The sequence below is a fragment of the Anguilla rostrata genome, chromosome 9, assembly GCF_018555375.3.
Source record: "Anguilla rostrata isolate EN2019 chromosome 9, ASM1855537v3, whole genome shotgun sequence".
Taxonomy (NCBI): domain Eukaryota; kingdom Metazoa; phylum Chordata; class Actinopteri; order Anguilliformes; family Anguillidae; genus Anguilla; species Anguilla rostrata.
The window spans coordinates 52,254,231-52,271,844 of record NC_057941.1 but is presented as its reverse complement, the minus strand read 5'-3'; the positions used below and the strand labels follow the sequence as shown (position 1 = coordinate 52,271,844).

At 49.3% G+C, this 17,614-nt stretch overlaps 1 protein-coding gene across 1 annotated transcript; it reads left to right on the top strand.

Annotated features, from left to right (window-relative positions):
* The first annotated feature begins 7,713 nt into the window (after positions 1–7,713).
* Positions 7,714–17,009, top strand: LOC135264139 (uncharacterized). The gene is made up of 3 exons (XM_064352837.1): positions 7,714–8,145; positions 12,811–12,916; positions 14,695–17,009. Exons 1-3 carry the CDS (start codon positions 7,733–7,735, stop codon positions 14,863–14,865), a joined length of 690 nt encoding a protein of 229 aa, XP_064208907.1. The 5' UTR covers positions 7,714–7,732; the 3' UTR covers positions 14,866–17,009.
* Positions 17,010–17,614: the final 605 nt, after the last annotated feature.

Below are 17,614 nucleotides of genomic sequence, written 5' to 3'. Positions count from 1 at the left end.
GGCTCAACCCAACCTCATCCTCCCCTCCTGCTGGGCACAGACCTAGCCTCAAACGCTCACCCCTGCTGGGCATTGATCAAATATCACCTGCTTTCCTTCTGGGCGTTGATCAGATCTCGTGCCCTTGCCGGCTGGGTTGGGATTCAGGCCCTTGACTGTGAGGTGTCCTTTGACATTCCGGTCCTTGTTTTTTTATTTTTATTTTTTCTGTCCTGTACACAGCAGCGTATTTCAGATTTGTTTACATTTGATTTGCCTTTTTTTCCTGGTACTTTTAAGTTGGGAGAGCGATTCTGTCATTTTGTATTTCTTTTTTGTTGCTGTTTGTCGTTTCTTCGTTGTCGTTTGTGTGTCTGTTATTCCGGTCTTATTTATGGATTTATATGCGAGTCTTCATCTACAGAATGGTCAGATTACTGATGTGAACGGGCTGTGTGTGGGACTCGGGTTCGAGCTGCAGTCAGAGATGGAAACTGTGGGTCTGTCTCCTCTGCTCCATGGTTCTGTACTTTGCATTGTTTTTGAGCTGGTGAGAATGATCCCTCATACTGCAGGAAGGCTGTTTCGGTTGGCCGGTAAGGAAAAAGTAAGTTAAATGTACTGTACAAAACTGTAATTGATAGATCTACTAAAAGAAGAAAAATAGTAATAATAGAAGACTTTATTTTCGATCTTGAGTATCGCAGCACTGTCCGTGGTGTGAGATCGGTGCCTTACCCGGGAAAAGGAAGAACGTATTTTTGTTATTCGTCGTAACTATTTAGCTCAGGGCCGGCCGACCCCTGTTCCTGGAGATCGACCGTCCTGTGGGGTTTCACTCCAACCCTGACAAAGCACTCCTCACTCACCAGCTAGAGATCTCGCTGAGCTGCCCATTAGTAGGATCAGGCAGGTCAAATTAGGGTTGAGCGATAAACCTACAGGATGGCCGCTCTGCAGGCACAGGGCTTGGGCAGCCCTGCTGTAGCTGATCTTATACAGGGAAATGTTCACACCATGGGTGACTAGGGAGTGAGGCTTTGTGAACCCAGTAATGAGCAGTTACATTGATCGCTTGCATAGTTTGAACCTCTCCAAAAGGGTTTTCCTGTCCACAGGAATAAAACAAAAGATTGGTTCAAATCAGCGCATCACCAAATGAATTATGTAGCTCCGCCCATTCCTACCCTCAGGAAGCCTCATTCTGCCATCACTGTCATGTGACCCACATCGTTTGTGATGTCACAGAGCTCCTCATCTTTTATGATGTCACAGAGTGCAAGGGGGACAGCATCTTTTTGCCACTTGCAACAGTCCACTGTTTTTTTTGGTTTTTTAAGTTTTCCCTCAAACGCATGTCTGTCAGAGAACGACAGCTCCACCTTTTTCATTTCTCTTGTGTGGATACTTGTAACATCGGAGTTACAAAACACCTGCAAATGTCAACTAGTTGTCACTGGAGCTGATTGGTGGTTTACTGTATAGGGGAGAAAGTGAGAGGTGAAGTAAATTATATTTGTCTGTATATATGCTGGCTGAGTTTTTTATTTTTATTCTTTCTTGCTTTGAATTTGGTTTTGTTTTGTGCCAAGCCTGGTGAAGTTGACAGTGGTGTTGAAATGACCTGTCTCTCTCTCTCTCTCTCTCTCTCTCTCTCACTGTGCTGAAAGGTTTTTTTCCCCCGTTTCTGTTTGAATTCTCCAGAGAACCTTGTCATTTTTCCATGTTTGTGTGTTTGTACATAAGAGCTATTGTAATGTAAAATGTACAAAGATTGATTTACTGAAGAAAAAACTTTGATTTACCGCAACAAGAAAAGGATTGGATTTTTTTTTTGTATTTTCTTAGATCCTTTTTGATTGGAATAAAGCACCTTTTTCTGCTAAATGAGTTTTTTTTCTCCTGAATTTCATTTCTAGGTCTTTTTTTGTCAGAAGTTGTAGGAAATAGAGTCGCTAAGTGTGCAAATTGTCAATACGCTGTGGAACATCTCGAGATTGGGAGGCTTGATAGCATGGAGGGGAGTGAGTTTTAACCCTTTGACCTTGTAACAGGAGGGAAGATCTCTCTCTCTCTCTCCCCCCCTCCCTCCCTTTCTCTTTCTATCTATCTCTCTTTCACTCATGCTTTTTAGTGTTTTTCTCTTCCATACTGACTTTATTCCTCTTTCCCTCTCATCTCTCAGCATGCTTGTGCACAAAATGACACACACTCAGACACACACACGTGCAGACACACTCTCTCACACACACGCACACACAGTCTCTCTCATACACACACACACAAACTGTCTCTCTCTCTTACACACACACACACACACATACTCACACACAGAGAATCTCACACACACACACACACGCAGAGTCTCTCACACGTCTCTCACACACACACACACACACACACACACCCCTCCTCTCTGTGTTTCTGTAGTGGTTTGTGGGGACGCCGCCTCCCTGTTTCATCTCCTCCTCCTCCTCCTCCTCCTCCTCTCTGGGGACTCTGTATGACATCATCCTCCCACGATCCTCTGATGTGGAGCCGGGCAGCGCTGCTGCTGCTGGGGGGGCCCTCACAGCGCTGATCTGGGATCAGTTTCCCCCGCTCGTATCCCAGCGTCCTCCATTATGAGCTGAAAGACCCAGCTGACCCGAGAACAGCCCTCCTGCTCTCTCTGATGCTTTCTGAACACAGGGCCCAAGGGTTTGTCCAAATGTTCCGTGTGCTCCCTTGTGTCCTGTCTCTCTTTGTAAGTGGTTCGCCCCCCCCCCCCCCCCACCTGCCCCGTTTGTGCAGACCCTGTGCCCCCGCCCTCATCTCCCCCCCGCCCCCTCACGCCCCATCAGTTCAGACCTCAGCCCTCTCTCACCCGCTGACGATGCCGACGGTGGTGTTTCCATGGTAACAGCCTCCTCTCGGGGGCCCCGGCGACAATGGCTGGTTCCCTCGGCGATGCCATCCAATACCTGAGCTCCTTTTCTCTCGCGGGAGGGAGGGAGAGAGGGATGGAGGGAGCGGGAAAGAAGCGGAGAGGGGGATAGAGAGAGAGAGAGAGAGAGTGTCTGTAAGCACCAAGGTCAAAAATGCAGATAGAGGGCAGTGATGGGGGGGGGTGGTAAGTTGGGGAGGTTGGGGGGGTTTGGGGGGGGAAGGGGTGGTTGAGATTTTACCCCTCTCTGCACTACCCTGTCTCTGCTTTTCCTCAGTGTTACACAGCTGCAATTCTACCCTCCATCAACATAACAGTGTTACAGTTCTTCCCACTGTCAATGTAACATTGTCATCATCAGTGCAGTGGTTAAAACTGTAACACTGTATCTGTATCAGTGTAACACAGTTCTGTTTCGCCTGTAGATCACTGATTTGGGCACTTGGGAGCAGGTGAGGTTACCTGTGTGACAGAGTGCCTGGACTGATCAGGTGAGCGCTGAGAGACTCTGAGACCCAGCCGAGGTCCCAGCTCAAACAGAGCGTCCCCTGGGCTGGAGGGGGAGCTCCAGGTGAGCGGGGCTGGAGGGGAGCTCCAGGTGAGCGGGGCTGGAGGGGGAGCTCCAGGGGAGCGGGGCTGGAGGGGAGCTCCAGGGGAGCGGGGCTGGAGGGGAGCTCCAGGGGAGCGGGGCTGGAGGGGAGGTGAGCGGACGGGACATCTGCCCTATCGGGTCACACTGGAGAGGAGATTCTGTGGCGTTTACAAATGGGGCCTTTGTGTTCCCCACTTAGTGCTCCTGTCACGCCCCCCCGGTCTCTGGTTACCTGCGGGGAGTGTAAGCTGAGCTCAGGTGCTTTGCTACCTGTCAGAGTGAAGGTGTTTAGGCCCAGATTAGGCACAGAGAGGGAAACCGAAACCCTCTAATCGCCCCGTCGCTTCTGACCCAACTCCCACCTGGCAGCACCTGGACGGGACGTTCCTAATCCTGACACCCCCCCCCCCCAGCTCACCCATGCCTGTCCGGTAGCCCCAGCCCTAATCCATCAAAGTGAGCTCTTCTGTCCACAGAACACTGGGGGGACTACACCACTGTTTGAGTGGAGAAATTGCTCTCTCTCTTTATCTCTACCCCTCTTTTCCTCTCTTTCTCTATCTCTTAAACTTGCAGTCTCCTCTCTCTACCTCTCTCTGTCCGTTCCCCTCTATCTCTCTATCTCTGTCTCTCTACCTCTCTCTCTCTCTTCCACTGCATCTATCGTGTTCTCTCTTTTGCTCCATTCTCATTTTCTTTCTCAATTCTCTCATTCCCTCCATCTCATTTTTCATCCCCCTCTCTCTCATCATTGCCTCTCTCGCTCTTTCTCCACCCCTCCGCTCTCCCTCTCTCAGGGGGTTGACAGAACCCCCCCCCCCTCCACATGACGCCCGTCGAGCAGGACAGGATCAGGCATCATGGCCTCCAATTAAGCGGGCCAGTCAGAGCACCCGGGGAGAGAAGATCAAAGAGCGCTGGCTGGCAGAGCCGACCGGCCAATCACCTGACCCCGGAGGATCACCTGACCCCGAGCGCTCGGGAGCTGAAAGGGCCAAAAACTGTGGAGGATGAAAGAGGGCGGGGGGGGGGGAGAGTTATTACTGGCCTGTTTATCGCGTGTGTGTGTGTGCGCGTGTGTGCGCGCGTGTGTGTGTGCGTGCGTGTGTGTGTGCGTGCGTGTGTGTGTGTGTGCGTGCGTGTGTGTCTGTGTGCGTGCGTGTGTGTCTGTGTGCGTGCGTGTGTGTCTGGCCTGCTGCTTCATTGGTTAGCAGAATGCCATGCCAGCGATGGGCCTGCTGGCTGTCTGACCTCCTTTCTCTCTGGTGCTGTTCCGCTGAAACTCGTGTGTTTAAATGCACACCATGCAGGACTGTTTGCATCGCTGTGGTCCTGTGTTCACAGTCACAGCTTAATCCTCCTCCGCCCTCAGCCCCGCCCACTCGCCTCCGCTTTCATATTTTATATGATTTTATGCCGTTTTTATTTTCATGTCTCCATTTTCGGCTGCTGTCGCCGTAGAGGAAAAGCAGTTCCTCGGCTGACTCTGGTTTTTGTCGGCTTGTCGTTTCGCTGTGCTTCTACGCCACCGCCGTTGCAGTAGAAAACTGATCCCACCCCATAGGCTCTGTAGCCACACCCTCCCCTCCCGACACACGTCAAACCCCGAAACGTCTTGAACTTAGAGGAAGAACTATAGAGGCAGGGAAGCACTGATTTGCCAAATGTGCGCCAAGGCTGAGATTGCCCGTGCATTGTAGATATGACTGAGCACGGTTATTTTAATAATATTATGTTCAAGGTAAGAGTCCTGCATAGCGTGCCTTTACTTTTCGCCCCGCGCGTGATGGAACAGCCCTCAATCAAACGCCGAGGAGAGGACAGGAAATGGTGACGAATGAAACGGGCCGTTCCAGATCCGGGGGGGGAACCAGAATTTGCGGCCTTGGCCCCCATCGAAGGCCGACAACGACAAACGCACAACGCGGCTGGAAACCGCGAAAACAAAGAAAAACAGCAGTTTTTGTTTTTCCCCTCTAAGCGCCTGTAGGGACGAGAGGCGCCAGTGGAGTGAGTGGAAGAGGCCTGTTTTGTTTTTTGATTTTTTGTTTTTTAAATCCGGTCGCGTCTCCTGTAAGGGAGAGAGATGGGACAATGGGAGGGTTTTCTCCGGGACTGTGGTTACCGTTTCTCCCCCGACGCTGCGGTTCCAGACTCGCTTCCAGGCCTCTGGTCTGTCGCCGCTGCCCTGGGAGCTGGAGAAGGCGGGTGCTGTGAGGTCGAGGCCCGGCTGGTTTTGGCGAAGGACAAACTCAGACGGAATTCTGCGCTCAGTCTGAACGCTGGCCTTATAGCGCCCCAGGATGTTTTTTTGTGAATAACGCGATGTAAGGGGCTCCATTGTATTGTTCTGTTTTTATTGTGTCGTTTGTGTTTTTTTTTTGTTTTTAGTTTGCCTTTGGGTGTCTGGGGTTTTTGTGGTGTTTTCGTTTGAAGGGTTTGATTTAAATGGGGGAGGGGGTGTGGAGGGCTGTTGTGGTTGTGGGATCACATCAATCCCAGAATTCCCTTGTGTCTGTGACGAGCAGGAGTGACAGGGCAGCTCTCTCTATGGGGTGTTTTGCAGGAACCTCAACCCCCCCACCCCTCAAAAAAAAAATCTCACTGCTGTCAAACACCTCGGGCAGTGACATGCCCCCCTCCCCCAGCTCTTCATCCCAAATGGTCTTCATCACAAACTCTCTACATGGTTTCGGTTCAACTTCACGTTCACGTGACCCCCCCCCCCACCCCCGCGCTTCCACCCCTGTCTTATAACCGCACCTGTTCGGTCTGCGGGACTGAGCGTTTCCTGTTCCTGTTCCGGGCTGACAGCGCACTCTCGCCGCGGCGCGTGTGATCCCTGCGGCCAGAGCCAGTCCACCGTGCGTAATTAATTTTAATTAATTGACGGTAATCCCTCCGCTGGAGGCCGCCCCCCCCCCCACCCCCCCCCCCCGCGACGGCTAACGAGCGTGTGATTGAACGAGCAGAGAGTAAACAGCCCGTTCGTCGCTCTCTCTCTCTCTCACTAAAACCTCCGTTACGCAACAGCGCAGGAGCACGGCGGGGGGGTGTGGGCGTCAACCTGAGGTCGGAGGAGTGTGAGGGTGAGCAGGTGAAGCCTAATTACGGACTAGCGCCGCTAACGGACTTAGTGCCTGGTACGGGACTTAGCGCAGTCTAAAAGACTTAGCGCTTGGGTACGTGAGCTAGCGGAGCTAACAGGAGACTTAGCGCCGAGCTAACGCGGGACTTAGTGCCCGGCTAACGGGGGACTTAGCGCCGAGCTAACGGGGGACTTAGCGCCGGGCTAACGGGGGACTTAGCGCCAGGCTAACGGGGGACTTAGCGCCAGGCTAACGGGGGACTTAGTGCCGGGCTAACAGGGGTCTTAGCTCCGGGCTAACGGGAGACTTAGCGCCGAGCTAACGGGGGACTTAGCGCTGGGCTAACGGGGACTTAGCGCCGAGCTAACGGGGACTTAGCGCCGGGCTAACGGGGGACTTAGCGCCAGGCTAACGGGGGACTTAGTGCCGGGCTAACAGGGGTCTTAGCTCCGGGCTAACGGGAGACTTAGCGCCGAGCTAACGGCAGCCCCATGCTGCGGCTGATCGGGTTCGGCTTCTGCCTGCCTAACCCACAAGGAATAAATGCACTTTCTTCCGACAGTCGAAGTTTTCTTGGATTTATTCCAGTCGCGGTGGGCGGGTGTGTTATAGCTGAATATCGCTCTTTTATACAAGAGAGAAATTTTTTCCATAACTGTAAAAATAAACCAGCCCACCCCTACATTCACATGTAATTGTACACATAAATTGAATGCTGTGGTTTAAAAATATCATATCTATTAAAAAGTATAAGAGCTAAGATTCATATATTTTTGATGGGACACATTTAATATTTCACCATGTTATTTTTTCCCCAGAACAGTATTTGCTTTTAACTGATGGATGATTTATGATTCTCTATTCGTATAATTGCAGGTTTGTCCTTTGGTCTGTATCCGCTCCCTTGGTGCGCACATTGGTGCCTCTGAGTCTGTCTCCATGCTGTGCTGCACGACTGCGTGCTGCATGGGTGTGTGCTGCATGTGCTGCATGGGTGTGTGCTGCATGGCTGCATCACCAGTAGTTAGAAAACAGTAATCCTTTCAGCAAAACTGCATGTTTTGGTTGTTTTGTGTTGAAAATTCTAGTGGTCTACTGGGTGTCCTCAGAGTGTACTTGGACATGTGAGGAGTTAATTTCACATGCATGTTTGACAGGTCTGACTGTGCTGGGCTCCCATTGAGTTGTAAATTCACCCTGCTGAATGGGGTTGTGTGTTTCCCTGACCAAACTGTGTTGTACTGTGCCATATCCTCACCACACTGTGCTGTACTGTGCTGTACTGTATCAGAACCTCACCAAACTGTGCTGTACTGTGCCATATCCTCACCACACTGTGCTGTACTGTGCTGTACTGTATCAGAACCTCACCAAACTGTGCCGTCTCCTCCCCACACTGTGCTGTGCCACACAGACCTGTCCCAGAGGCAGCGGGCGTCCCTGGTGGCGGTGGCGGGAGCGGTCATCGGGGCCATCCTCGGCCTCTTCCTCATCACGGTCTTCACCATCGTCACCCTCCTGGCCTGCAGGTCCCAGCCGCCCACGTACTGCGACAAAGTGTGAGTGCCGCTCAGGTCTGCTTCTCTGTGCACCTGCCGCAACACGCGTGCGCTATGCCGTCTCACACTGCGCTACCAGTGAGCTGATCTAGGGTCAGTTTCGATCTTAGAAGAACTCTATGGTTGTGCTCCTCACACCATTCCAAATGAGCATCTTCCGTGTGGACGACCACACCATAGACTGTGTTTTTTTTTGTTTTTTTTTTTACATCATGCTGATTTCTCCACGGGTGTAAATGAGCAGGTTTGTGGTCATTAGCCGAACTGTTCCTTCCGCTGCGGGAAGGATTAATGACTCGTTTGAATTGGCGGAAGAATTAAATCCTGCCCAGGTCTCCTCGCTCTGTTTCTTTTGATTTTTTTTCTGAAGGACGCTGCGGCCCCTGAAGTTTAAAATTACCAGACTTACCACTTAACGAAATATAAAAATAAATAAGAATCAACATATGGTTGCGTTTATCTTTTTCCCCCTACTGTGTAATTAATGTGGAATTACTGGAATATGGAAAGTGATATTTCTTGACTGCGGAGGGACTTTTTTAAAAATGTTCCGGTGTAAAACCAGGAATGATGACATCACCTGTTTTCTTCGCCTTTACCCGCTGTAACTTTTGAGACTCTCTTCACGACTGGGAGAGTGGCGAGACACACGTGCGCGCCTCCTGTGGCGAGCTCTTCATTCGACGCGGAGTCATTCTTAAAAAATGTCTGCTGTATTTTCAGCTGTAATTGTATGACCTTGTCAGTGGGCGGTGCCGTCTATGACGAATCGCATTCGTTCCATCTTTGCGCATCTACTCATCCGTTAGTAAAGATTTGTTTAACAGCCGATCGTTTCCCTTTTAGAGAGAGATCGATGTAATGGTAAATGGTAAATGGACTGCCTATCATAGCGCTTTTACCCAAGCGCTTACAATGATGCCTCTATCGCCAAGCAGTTGGGGGTTAGGGGTTAGGCGTCTTGCTCAAGGACACTTCGACATGCCCAGGGCGGGGTTTGAACCGGCAACCCTCCGACTGCCAGACAATCGGTCTTACCTCCTGAGCTATGTTGCCCCTATAATATGTTATCAAGGAAATTGAGATGCCGCTCAGTCGTGCTGTTCAGGGACAGAAGACTGTTACCGCAAAACACATTGCACAGATGTCACCCTTGTCTGAGTAAAGTACACAATAATAGATGGTGATGCCGTAATTTGGGTTGAATTGCGTAATTTTACTTCGGTTGTCGCTTGTGAAGTCTCCCGGTGTTAAACGGACCAATATAAATCAACTGACCATTGGCCTTCTTCAATGAGTCCAAATTTAGCGGACTGAGGGTGAATTCTGTATTGTGCAACGCTAATGAATCACGTGGTTCCTTTCGTAATTGAACGCCAAATAGGCGTCCTGTTCCCAAATGAAGGTCAATTCAATGCTGGCTCGGAACCGAGATAGTTTTGTGCATTGGCGTGTTATTTTAATGCGCTATGAATCAGTGGAATATGAAACTTTTGTTTTCCGGCCTTCTTGTACTAACCGACAATGCAATTGGATGACTCACTAGTTCATTTACTGACATGCCATTTTGGTGACATTAGATCTGACCCTGAAAGCTCTTGTTGGGTTTTTAAAAAATCGTTTTATTATAAAAATTTTTTATTTTTTTTGGCCACAGTATTTTTCTTACAGCCGTTTGTCCTGATGTGATGTGTCATATTGTAGTGACAGTTGGGGAAGGGAGGTTATTGTGTGTATACCCACTCACGCTATGGGAACATGGACGCAAGAAAGCGCGCAATAGTGTTGTGTCATTTTTTCACAGAAATTGACTCAGATCTTGCATTTTAGCAATAGAGGACATTTAGATAAATAACTTTTAAAGCAGAGATCACCAAGCTGTTTACTGTGTGGTTACAGTAAGTGCAACTCTCTTTATGGTCTACTGTTAAACTGGGTGAAGCAAAGCAGTCACCAGACAAAAAAAAGTAAACCAATAAAAATAAATTTTTTAAATCTCTGCACACGCAGATATGAGGTGAAGAGAGGCGTCCCGCCATATTGGCCACCTGGAGGGTTACGGCCTTGTTTTCGGCTGTGGCCTCGGTGTCGAGTCGAGGAGAATTCTCAGGTGTTCGTCGGGGAGAGGGTTCCAGAACATTCCATTCCATTGTTTATGGTTCCCTCTTTGCGGCCGAGCGCGACGGAGCGTGCGCTTGATTTACGCGGCTGGGCTGCAGTTAGCGCCTTGCCGCGATGCTCCCCCAGCACAGAGCCTGTCCCGAGCCCGTTGGGCGGGGGGGGGGGGGGGTGTCTTCGGCTTCAGGTCCTGCTCGTCGTGACCTGAACGAGTCAGCCAGCTCATTTCGGCTCTCCGTTTTCCCCCTAATGTCTTTAGCAGAGCTCTGCAGCCCCCCGTCCTGGAGAGATACAAGGCTGCAGTTTATCAGTTAAAGGCAGTTTGATTACACAGTTACCTCAATTTACCTGGTTTCTGTGGTCTGAACTGGTCGGCTCTCTGGGACCAGGAGGGCCGCGAACTGTTTAGAAACAGGAGCTCAGTTGCGGTCTTCTATCACAACCGTGACCAGCTGAATCAGGTCTTCCAGTATTGGGCTGGAACAGAGACCTGTACCCACACCGGCCCGTCCCGGACAAGGCTGTCACCCCTGTGTCCGTGGTCTGGTGGTGTGTTTTTCTTTAACCGTCAGAAACGGAAAGCAGGCAGGTCTTTTTCCAGATGCCAGCGTTGGGGGGCCTCGTGAATGTTTAATGTCGTACGTCCTCTGAACTTTGTGTCAGCAGCTCCTGCGGTATCAGAACGTCACAGTGCATTAGGGCCCCATCTCTCAGCCCGCCTCTCATCCGCAGGAGCTGGTCCTTTCATAATACATGAGAACGTGTTCAGGGTTCACGGTGGATTTGATTTAAAACAATGAATGTCTCCTTAAGCAGAAGATGGTGGCATCGAACGGGATGAATCAATTTGGTTGCCCTACTTTGAACCTTGTTCCAGAACCTCTGTATCTTCCTTGTTTCAGAACCGGGCCCAGTACTGCTGACCCAGCTCTCTGCTTCATCTCGACCTGAACTGTCTGCTTATTGTTTTCACATCAGTCAGGCTTTGTGTATTGATTAATATATTTGTAAAAAATGTTTGAAATGTAACAAATGTGGGAACATTTACTTTTGGGGGGGGGGGGGGGTGGTGATATGGAAGGTAACTGGGAGAGTGCTCTGATTTAAAAGCCCCCTTCCACCCAATCCATCAGTCACGACTAATTTCACCGGCTGCCACACGTTAGAGCGAGAAAACGGAACTTTCTGTTCGGACGATGGACGCTTCAGAACGCGACAGAGTTCTGTCTGTTTGATAAGCTCCCCGGTTGGCTGCCGTTGCAGGTGTGGGGGTGGGGGGGGAGTGGGGGGGAGTGGAGGGGGGGGGGGTGATATTTAGGGGCCTCGCGGGGCCACTGGGGTAAACTGAGCCCTTTTTGTTTCGGGCCGCAGTGAGGTTGGGAGCCTCTTAACAGCAGAATTCTCACCGTAGTATTTTACTGGAGCTCGCTCGTCAGGCAACAAATCCGATACTGTGAAGCGTGCACGCGCGAGTGTGTGTGTGTGTGTGTGTGTGTGTGTGTGTGAGAGAGAGAGAGAGAGAGAGAGAGATTGTGTGTGTGTGTGTGTGTGTGTGAGAGAGAGAGTGTGAGTGTGTTTGTGTGTGAGTGTGTGTGTGCATGTGTGTGTGTGTGTGTGTGTGTGTGTGTGTGTGTGTGAGAGTATGTGTGTGTGCATGTGTGAGTGTATGTGTGTGTGCGCACGCCAGTACAGATCTGTGATTAATGCAGTTAAAATGCTGTTTGACCCAATGAGGTGTCACTATGACTCTGAACCTTCAGGCCCGTTAATAAAATCAATGGCTCAGAAGAAATGATGCAAGAATTTCTCAGACAGCTTCTCTGATCTGGCCCTCAGGTGGCAGCAGAGAGTCGAGTCGATCTGATTTGATTCACCGCATTCATGTAACACCTGGCAGCTTTTGGAGAAATTAAATCTCTGCTGAAGCTTATTTTGTCTTTCTGTTCCAAATAGTGTCTGAAAGTCCTTTCTGATTACCTGAATGATGACTGCTTTTTCAGAGTGTGCTCTGATTGTGAAGAGAACATTAGACTTTAAGGTGATATGATAAATGATATATGCTCCTCATTTACCTGCGGTGTAAAGCCAGGGTACCCAGCCTTATCAGAGGCAGGTCAGTGTGGGTTCAGGCTTTCGTTCTGTTCCAGTGCTATGACTCCTCATTCAAATGATGCCCAGCTTGTGGCCATCAATCAAGAGCTCAATTAATTAAATTAGATGTTTTAGCGCTCGGCTGTTTCTGATCTGGAGCCAGGAGTCCCCAACCCTGGTACTGGAGAGCCCCAGGGTCTGCTGGGATCCCCAACCCTGGTACTGGAGAGCCCCAGGGTCTGCTGGGGTCCCCAACCCTGGTCCTGGAGAGCCCCAGGGTCTGCTGGGATCCCCAACCCTGGTCCTGACAGACCTCTGGATGAAATCGAGCACTGTGTCCAGCCTGGACGTGAATCCGTCGGGCCTCCGCTACAGGATCTGGAAATCTGTTCTGCTGATTAACATAATTCTAATTCCGATCACGTTTGCGATCCGATCCGTTTGTTTCCCCCGCAGGATCGATCTTCCTCCGACGCACAAGCCTCCCCCGCCCTGCGCTGAGAGACGACCAGCCGCCCGCCTGCCTGTCAATCACACGCCGGTGACGCACCAGGTACCCCAGGTGAGCTCTAGCGCTCGCGCGGCTCTCCCTCCCGAACGCGCGCGTTTCTCTTTTTCCCTTTTTCAGGCGATGGTTTTTACTCAGCACTTCTGTCTGTATGAGGAGGGTGGCGGCTGCTTCAGGACGTTTTTGGGACTGGGCTTAAAAATCCCAGTCGGGTTCTTTCTCTGTGCCTTAAGAATCCCACCTGTCTGAATGGAATGTATGGGAAATTATGTTCGCTGCTCTGGATAAGAACTTCCAATAAATTATATACATATTTTGAAGTTATTCTGTTGCCCAAGAGGGAAAGATTTTCCAAAACTTTATTCCAAAGCATTACATTACAGGCAAAACGTTGTGTAAGCAAGTTGCACAACTTTTTACACAGCATATACATTGCATCTATTTATACAGCTGGATACGTACTGAACCCATGCAGATTAAGTGCATTGTGCTCAAGGGCACAACGGCAGTGTTCTGCACGGGAATCAAACCCGTGACCTTCAGGTTACCAGATCAGCTCCTTACCCGTTCTACTGCATTAAATCACATGATGGGATGACTGCTAGTGCTAATCGATGACATAATTCTCCTCCTCTTTTTTTCTTCTATCCCCAGCCCTTTTGGTCTCTCATCTCTGTTTCTCCTTCCCCCTCACTCCTTCTGTTCTCAACCTCATCTCCCTCCCTTTCACGGTCTCTTGCTCGCTCTCTCTCTCCCCCTCTCTCACTCTCTCTCTCTGTCCCCCTCTCTCGCTCTCTCTCTCTCTCCCCTCTCTCACTCTCTCTCTCTTTCCCCCTCTCTCACTCTCACTCTCTCTCTCTCTCTCTCTGTCCCCCTCTCTCGCTCTCTCTCTCTCTCTGGAGGGGCTGTCAGCTCACTCTAATTAGCAGCACTCCTCAGCCTCCCTGCATACACTTAGCCTTAGCGAGCGCTAAGAGAGAAGGAAATTCCCATTAGCATCTCGTAGAATGCTAATTCCCATTAGCATCTCGTAGCATGCTAATTCCCATTAGCGTGCTACAAGAAGGACATTCCCATTAGACAGGGGAAAAATGCGAAGGAGCGCACGGACAGTGATGCATTGTGGGTCATTATTCAAGCGAATGATGGAACAGTGAGGAGGCTTTCTGGAGAGGGCAAGGGGGGACAGGGACAGCCCGTTACAGAAGGGTTTTTAATTATTAGACTCATTAATGATTCATTTCTGATGGGGGCTGTTCCTGACCACTAGTATGGTGCAGCTTATGTGAGCCATGTTGATATGAACCAAGAGAAATCAGTAGTAACAACTCTGAGCACTGATATAAGGAAAAATAAATAAATATTGTTTAACTTAGTTGGAATTCTGTGTCTAAAATGCTTCATAAATTCCTGAATTTATGCACTTTAACTGCATCCAATTACATGCAGTGTTAATAAAATAGTATTTAGAATACCTGGGCTTTAATATGTCCGCTATTACTGAAGGTGTCTTCACTTCCTGTATATGTGCACTGGTATGGAATATGTCCTCACTTCCTGTCTATGGAATATGAATAGCTCACTTCTGATGCACTATTACTGATGTTATCATTCTGTATATGTGCACTATAACTGAATGTCATCACTTCCTGTCTATGTGCATTATTACTGAATGTCCTCACTTCCTGTATATGTGCACTAACTGAATGTCATCACTTCCTGTATATGTGCACTATTACTGAATGTCCTCACTTCCTGTATATGTGCACTATTACTGAATGTCATCACTTCCTGTATATGTGCAGTGAATGATTGTATTTCCTCTTTTGAAGGTCCGCCGGGTGGACAGGCGGGGTGAGGTGTCCAACAGAGTGCCCGTGAGGGGGGCGCCTCACAGGGACCCCCGAAACCCCGCCCACGAGCCGCTGTCCTATCACAGCTGGGTCTGCCACCACAAGGGGGCGGACCGCGTCTTCATCAATCACCGCGAGCACTATGTGTGATCTGCTCCCTCCCCACTGTTACCACGGAGACCACAGCATCTGAGTACATCAGTCGCCAAGAACACCGTGTGAGATCAATCAACTCCCTGCTGTTACCGTGGAGATCACAGTATCTGAGTACACCAGTCACTACAAACACTGTGTGAGATCAACCCCCTGCCGTTACCATGGAGATCACAGTATCTGAGTACACCAATCGCTGTGAACACTGCATGCCTTCCTCTTCCCACCGTCACCCTGGAGACCACGGTATCTTCAGACTAATCTCAAGAGCAAAGAGAGGGATTGGGACAGGTGCTTTTAAGAACTGGTATAAAGAGTTCAGGACACTTCTACTCTTAACGTGATCATGACTGCATATAACAGAGCCCCAATGTCTTAACACCACCCGTGAATAACAGTTCTGTTAATTTCACAGTTAATTACACAGATAAATAATAGCCGCAAAATAGCTTGCACCAGACTAATGGAACGACTGTCTGACTCTGCACAGTCACATCTCAGAACCACCCAAAAATGAAGAACTGCGGTGTCACCGATCTATAAAGTAAAAAAAAATGTTTCTTCATTTAAGCTTAGACTCTTGTGGTGCCTCTGACCAGACCGATAACAAAGTGCACTAAAGCAAAAAAAGGGTCCATCCTCCAAATGGACAATGTAGGGTTCACAGAATCCACCCTCTCACCCCCCATCCCCCTCACCCCCATCATCCCCCACCACCATCCCCTTCACCACCATCACCCCCCACCACCAGAAAAAAATGGTTTTTATCATCCAACCCAAAACTGACTATTTATTCCACTTTGCAGAGGCTGCGGAGTTTCCATGTTTACTGTTACTTCTTGGACTCCATTTTCTTTCCTGCCCTCTGGGGAGGGGGGTAAATTAAATGCTAGTCGAGGGGGGGGGGGGGCACTGACCGAGCCTCAGAAGCAGTCCTGCTCTGACTGCTGTTCTTCCAGGAGAGGCACTCCTTCTCCTTCTTCCTGCCGAAACAAACATTCATGACTCTGCTACTAGTGCAACGGTCTCCCAGGCCAGTGCTGTTTTTAATATTGCATCTCATTATGCCTGGATGAGAGGTTCCGGAACACTGATCAGAGGAACAGCAAACCCCCCCCCCCCGCTGTTCCTAAATTAGGCAGATCACAGCCCCCGGGGAAATTCACCCCCCTCAGTCCCGGCCTGTCACTAACACCGACCTACGCCGGGTTCTCCCAAAAAAAGTGTTTGAATGGGTCGCATAAAATCTGTACATACACTGGCGAAGCTGTTCTCCTTTGTCTGGATTTATAGAATTTTAGTTGAATAAATGTGTTGCCGAAGGTTCTGGACAGGCAAATATAAACGTAAATATGTATAAAAACAGCACAGAACGTTCCAGAACCCCTGGAGTCATGTGACGTCCTCCTCTCCATGGCGACCAGGGGTCGGGGTGAATTTCCTTTTCAAGTGAACAGAAATTCACTCATTTAACTGAAATATTTTCACAGAACACGTCAAGGGAATTTTTCAAGTGCAGAATAAGAAGAATTGTATGCTTAGTGTAGCACTTTTATTCTCCCAACTGATTTATTTTATTCTATCAGAACACATATCTCTAGTTCCTTTTTTTTTACTGTATTTTCTTATTTGTAATTTTTCTTTTTTTTGCCAGGCATATGTTTCCATGAAAATACATTTTTCGGTTTAATTTGATTTCCAGTCGTTTGCAGAATTGGCAGTGTCTGAGTGAAACTAACTCCCACGCGGACGGAGGCGGACGGAGCGTTTGGAAATGGAGGAATGTGCTTAAGGGGTGCATTTTGAATTCTGGTCAGACAAACTTGAGTATATTGTAATTTTTCTGACCCACTGAAATACAAATTCATGTTTTGTCTGTGATGCAAGTTGTTATTGTAAATTATTTTTTTTGTCGTTGTTTGAACGAATCAGTTTGGATTATTTTTTCCTTTATTTACGTGCCATGCTAATAATTTATATATATATTTTTCCTTAGGTATTAGAAGCTTTCATACTGTATTTTTAGGCACATTTCTTTATTTTTGTACATTTTTGTGTGCATTTGGTTAGCTGGGATGAGGGCCCCCGTAACCAAGGCAACCTCGCTACTTCTTGTTAATAATAAACATTTTTTAAAAGTGTGTTTTGGAAAAAAAAAAGCGTTTCTTTCAGCACAGTAGAGGCGGTGTGCACACGCTCTCTTTCAGCACAGTAGAGGCAGTGTGCACACGCTCTCTTTCAGCGCGGTAGAGGCGGTGTGCACACGCTCTCTTTCAGCACGGTACAGGCGCTGTGCACACGCTCTCTTTCAGCACGGTACAGGCGCTGTGCACACGCTCTCTTTCAGCACGGTACAGGCGCTGTGCACACGCTCTCTTTCAGCACAGTAGAGGCAGTGTGCACACGCTCTCTTTCAGCACGGTAGAGGCGGTGTGCACACGCTCTCTTTCAGCACGGTAGAGGCAGTGTGCACACGCTCTCTTTCAGCACGGTAGAGGCGGTGTGCACACGCTCTCTTTCAGCACGGTAGAGCCGCTGTGCACACGCTCTCTTTCAGCACGGTAGAGCCGGTGTGCACACGCTCTCTCTCAGCACGGTACAGGCAGTGTGCACACGCTCTCTTTCAGCACGGTACAGGCGCTGTGCACACGCTCTCTTTCAGCACGGTTGCGGCGGTGTGCACACGCTCTCTCCTGTAAGGTCCGTAGCGTTCCTACGGGAAGGCCGTGATGGGAATCTCATGGGG

What these genes read in the sequence shown, in the direction of transcription:
- LOC135264139 (XM_064352837.1), top strand. Translation starts at nt 7,733, where the DNA reads ATGTTTGACAGGTCTGACTGTGCTGGGCTCCCATTGAGTTGTAAATTC. An exon ending in CCCACGTACTGCGACAAAGT is followed by an intron (nt 8,146 to 12,810) that starts GTGAGTGCCGCT and finishes TTTCCCCCGCAG; the next exon opens with GATCGATCTTCCTCCGACGC. An exon ending in TGACGCACCAGGTACCCCAG is followed by an intron (nt 12,917 to 14,694) that starts GTGAGCTCTAGC and finishes CCTCTTTTGAAG; the next exon opens with GTCCGCCGGGTGGACAGGCG.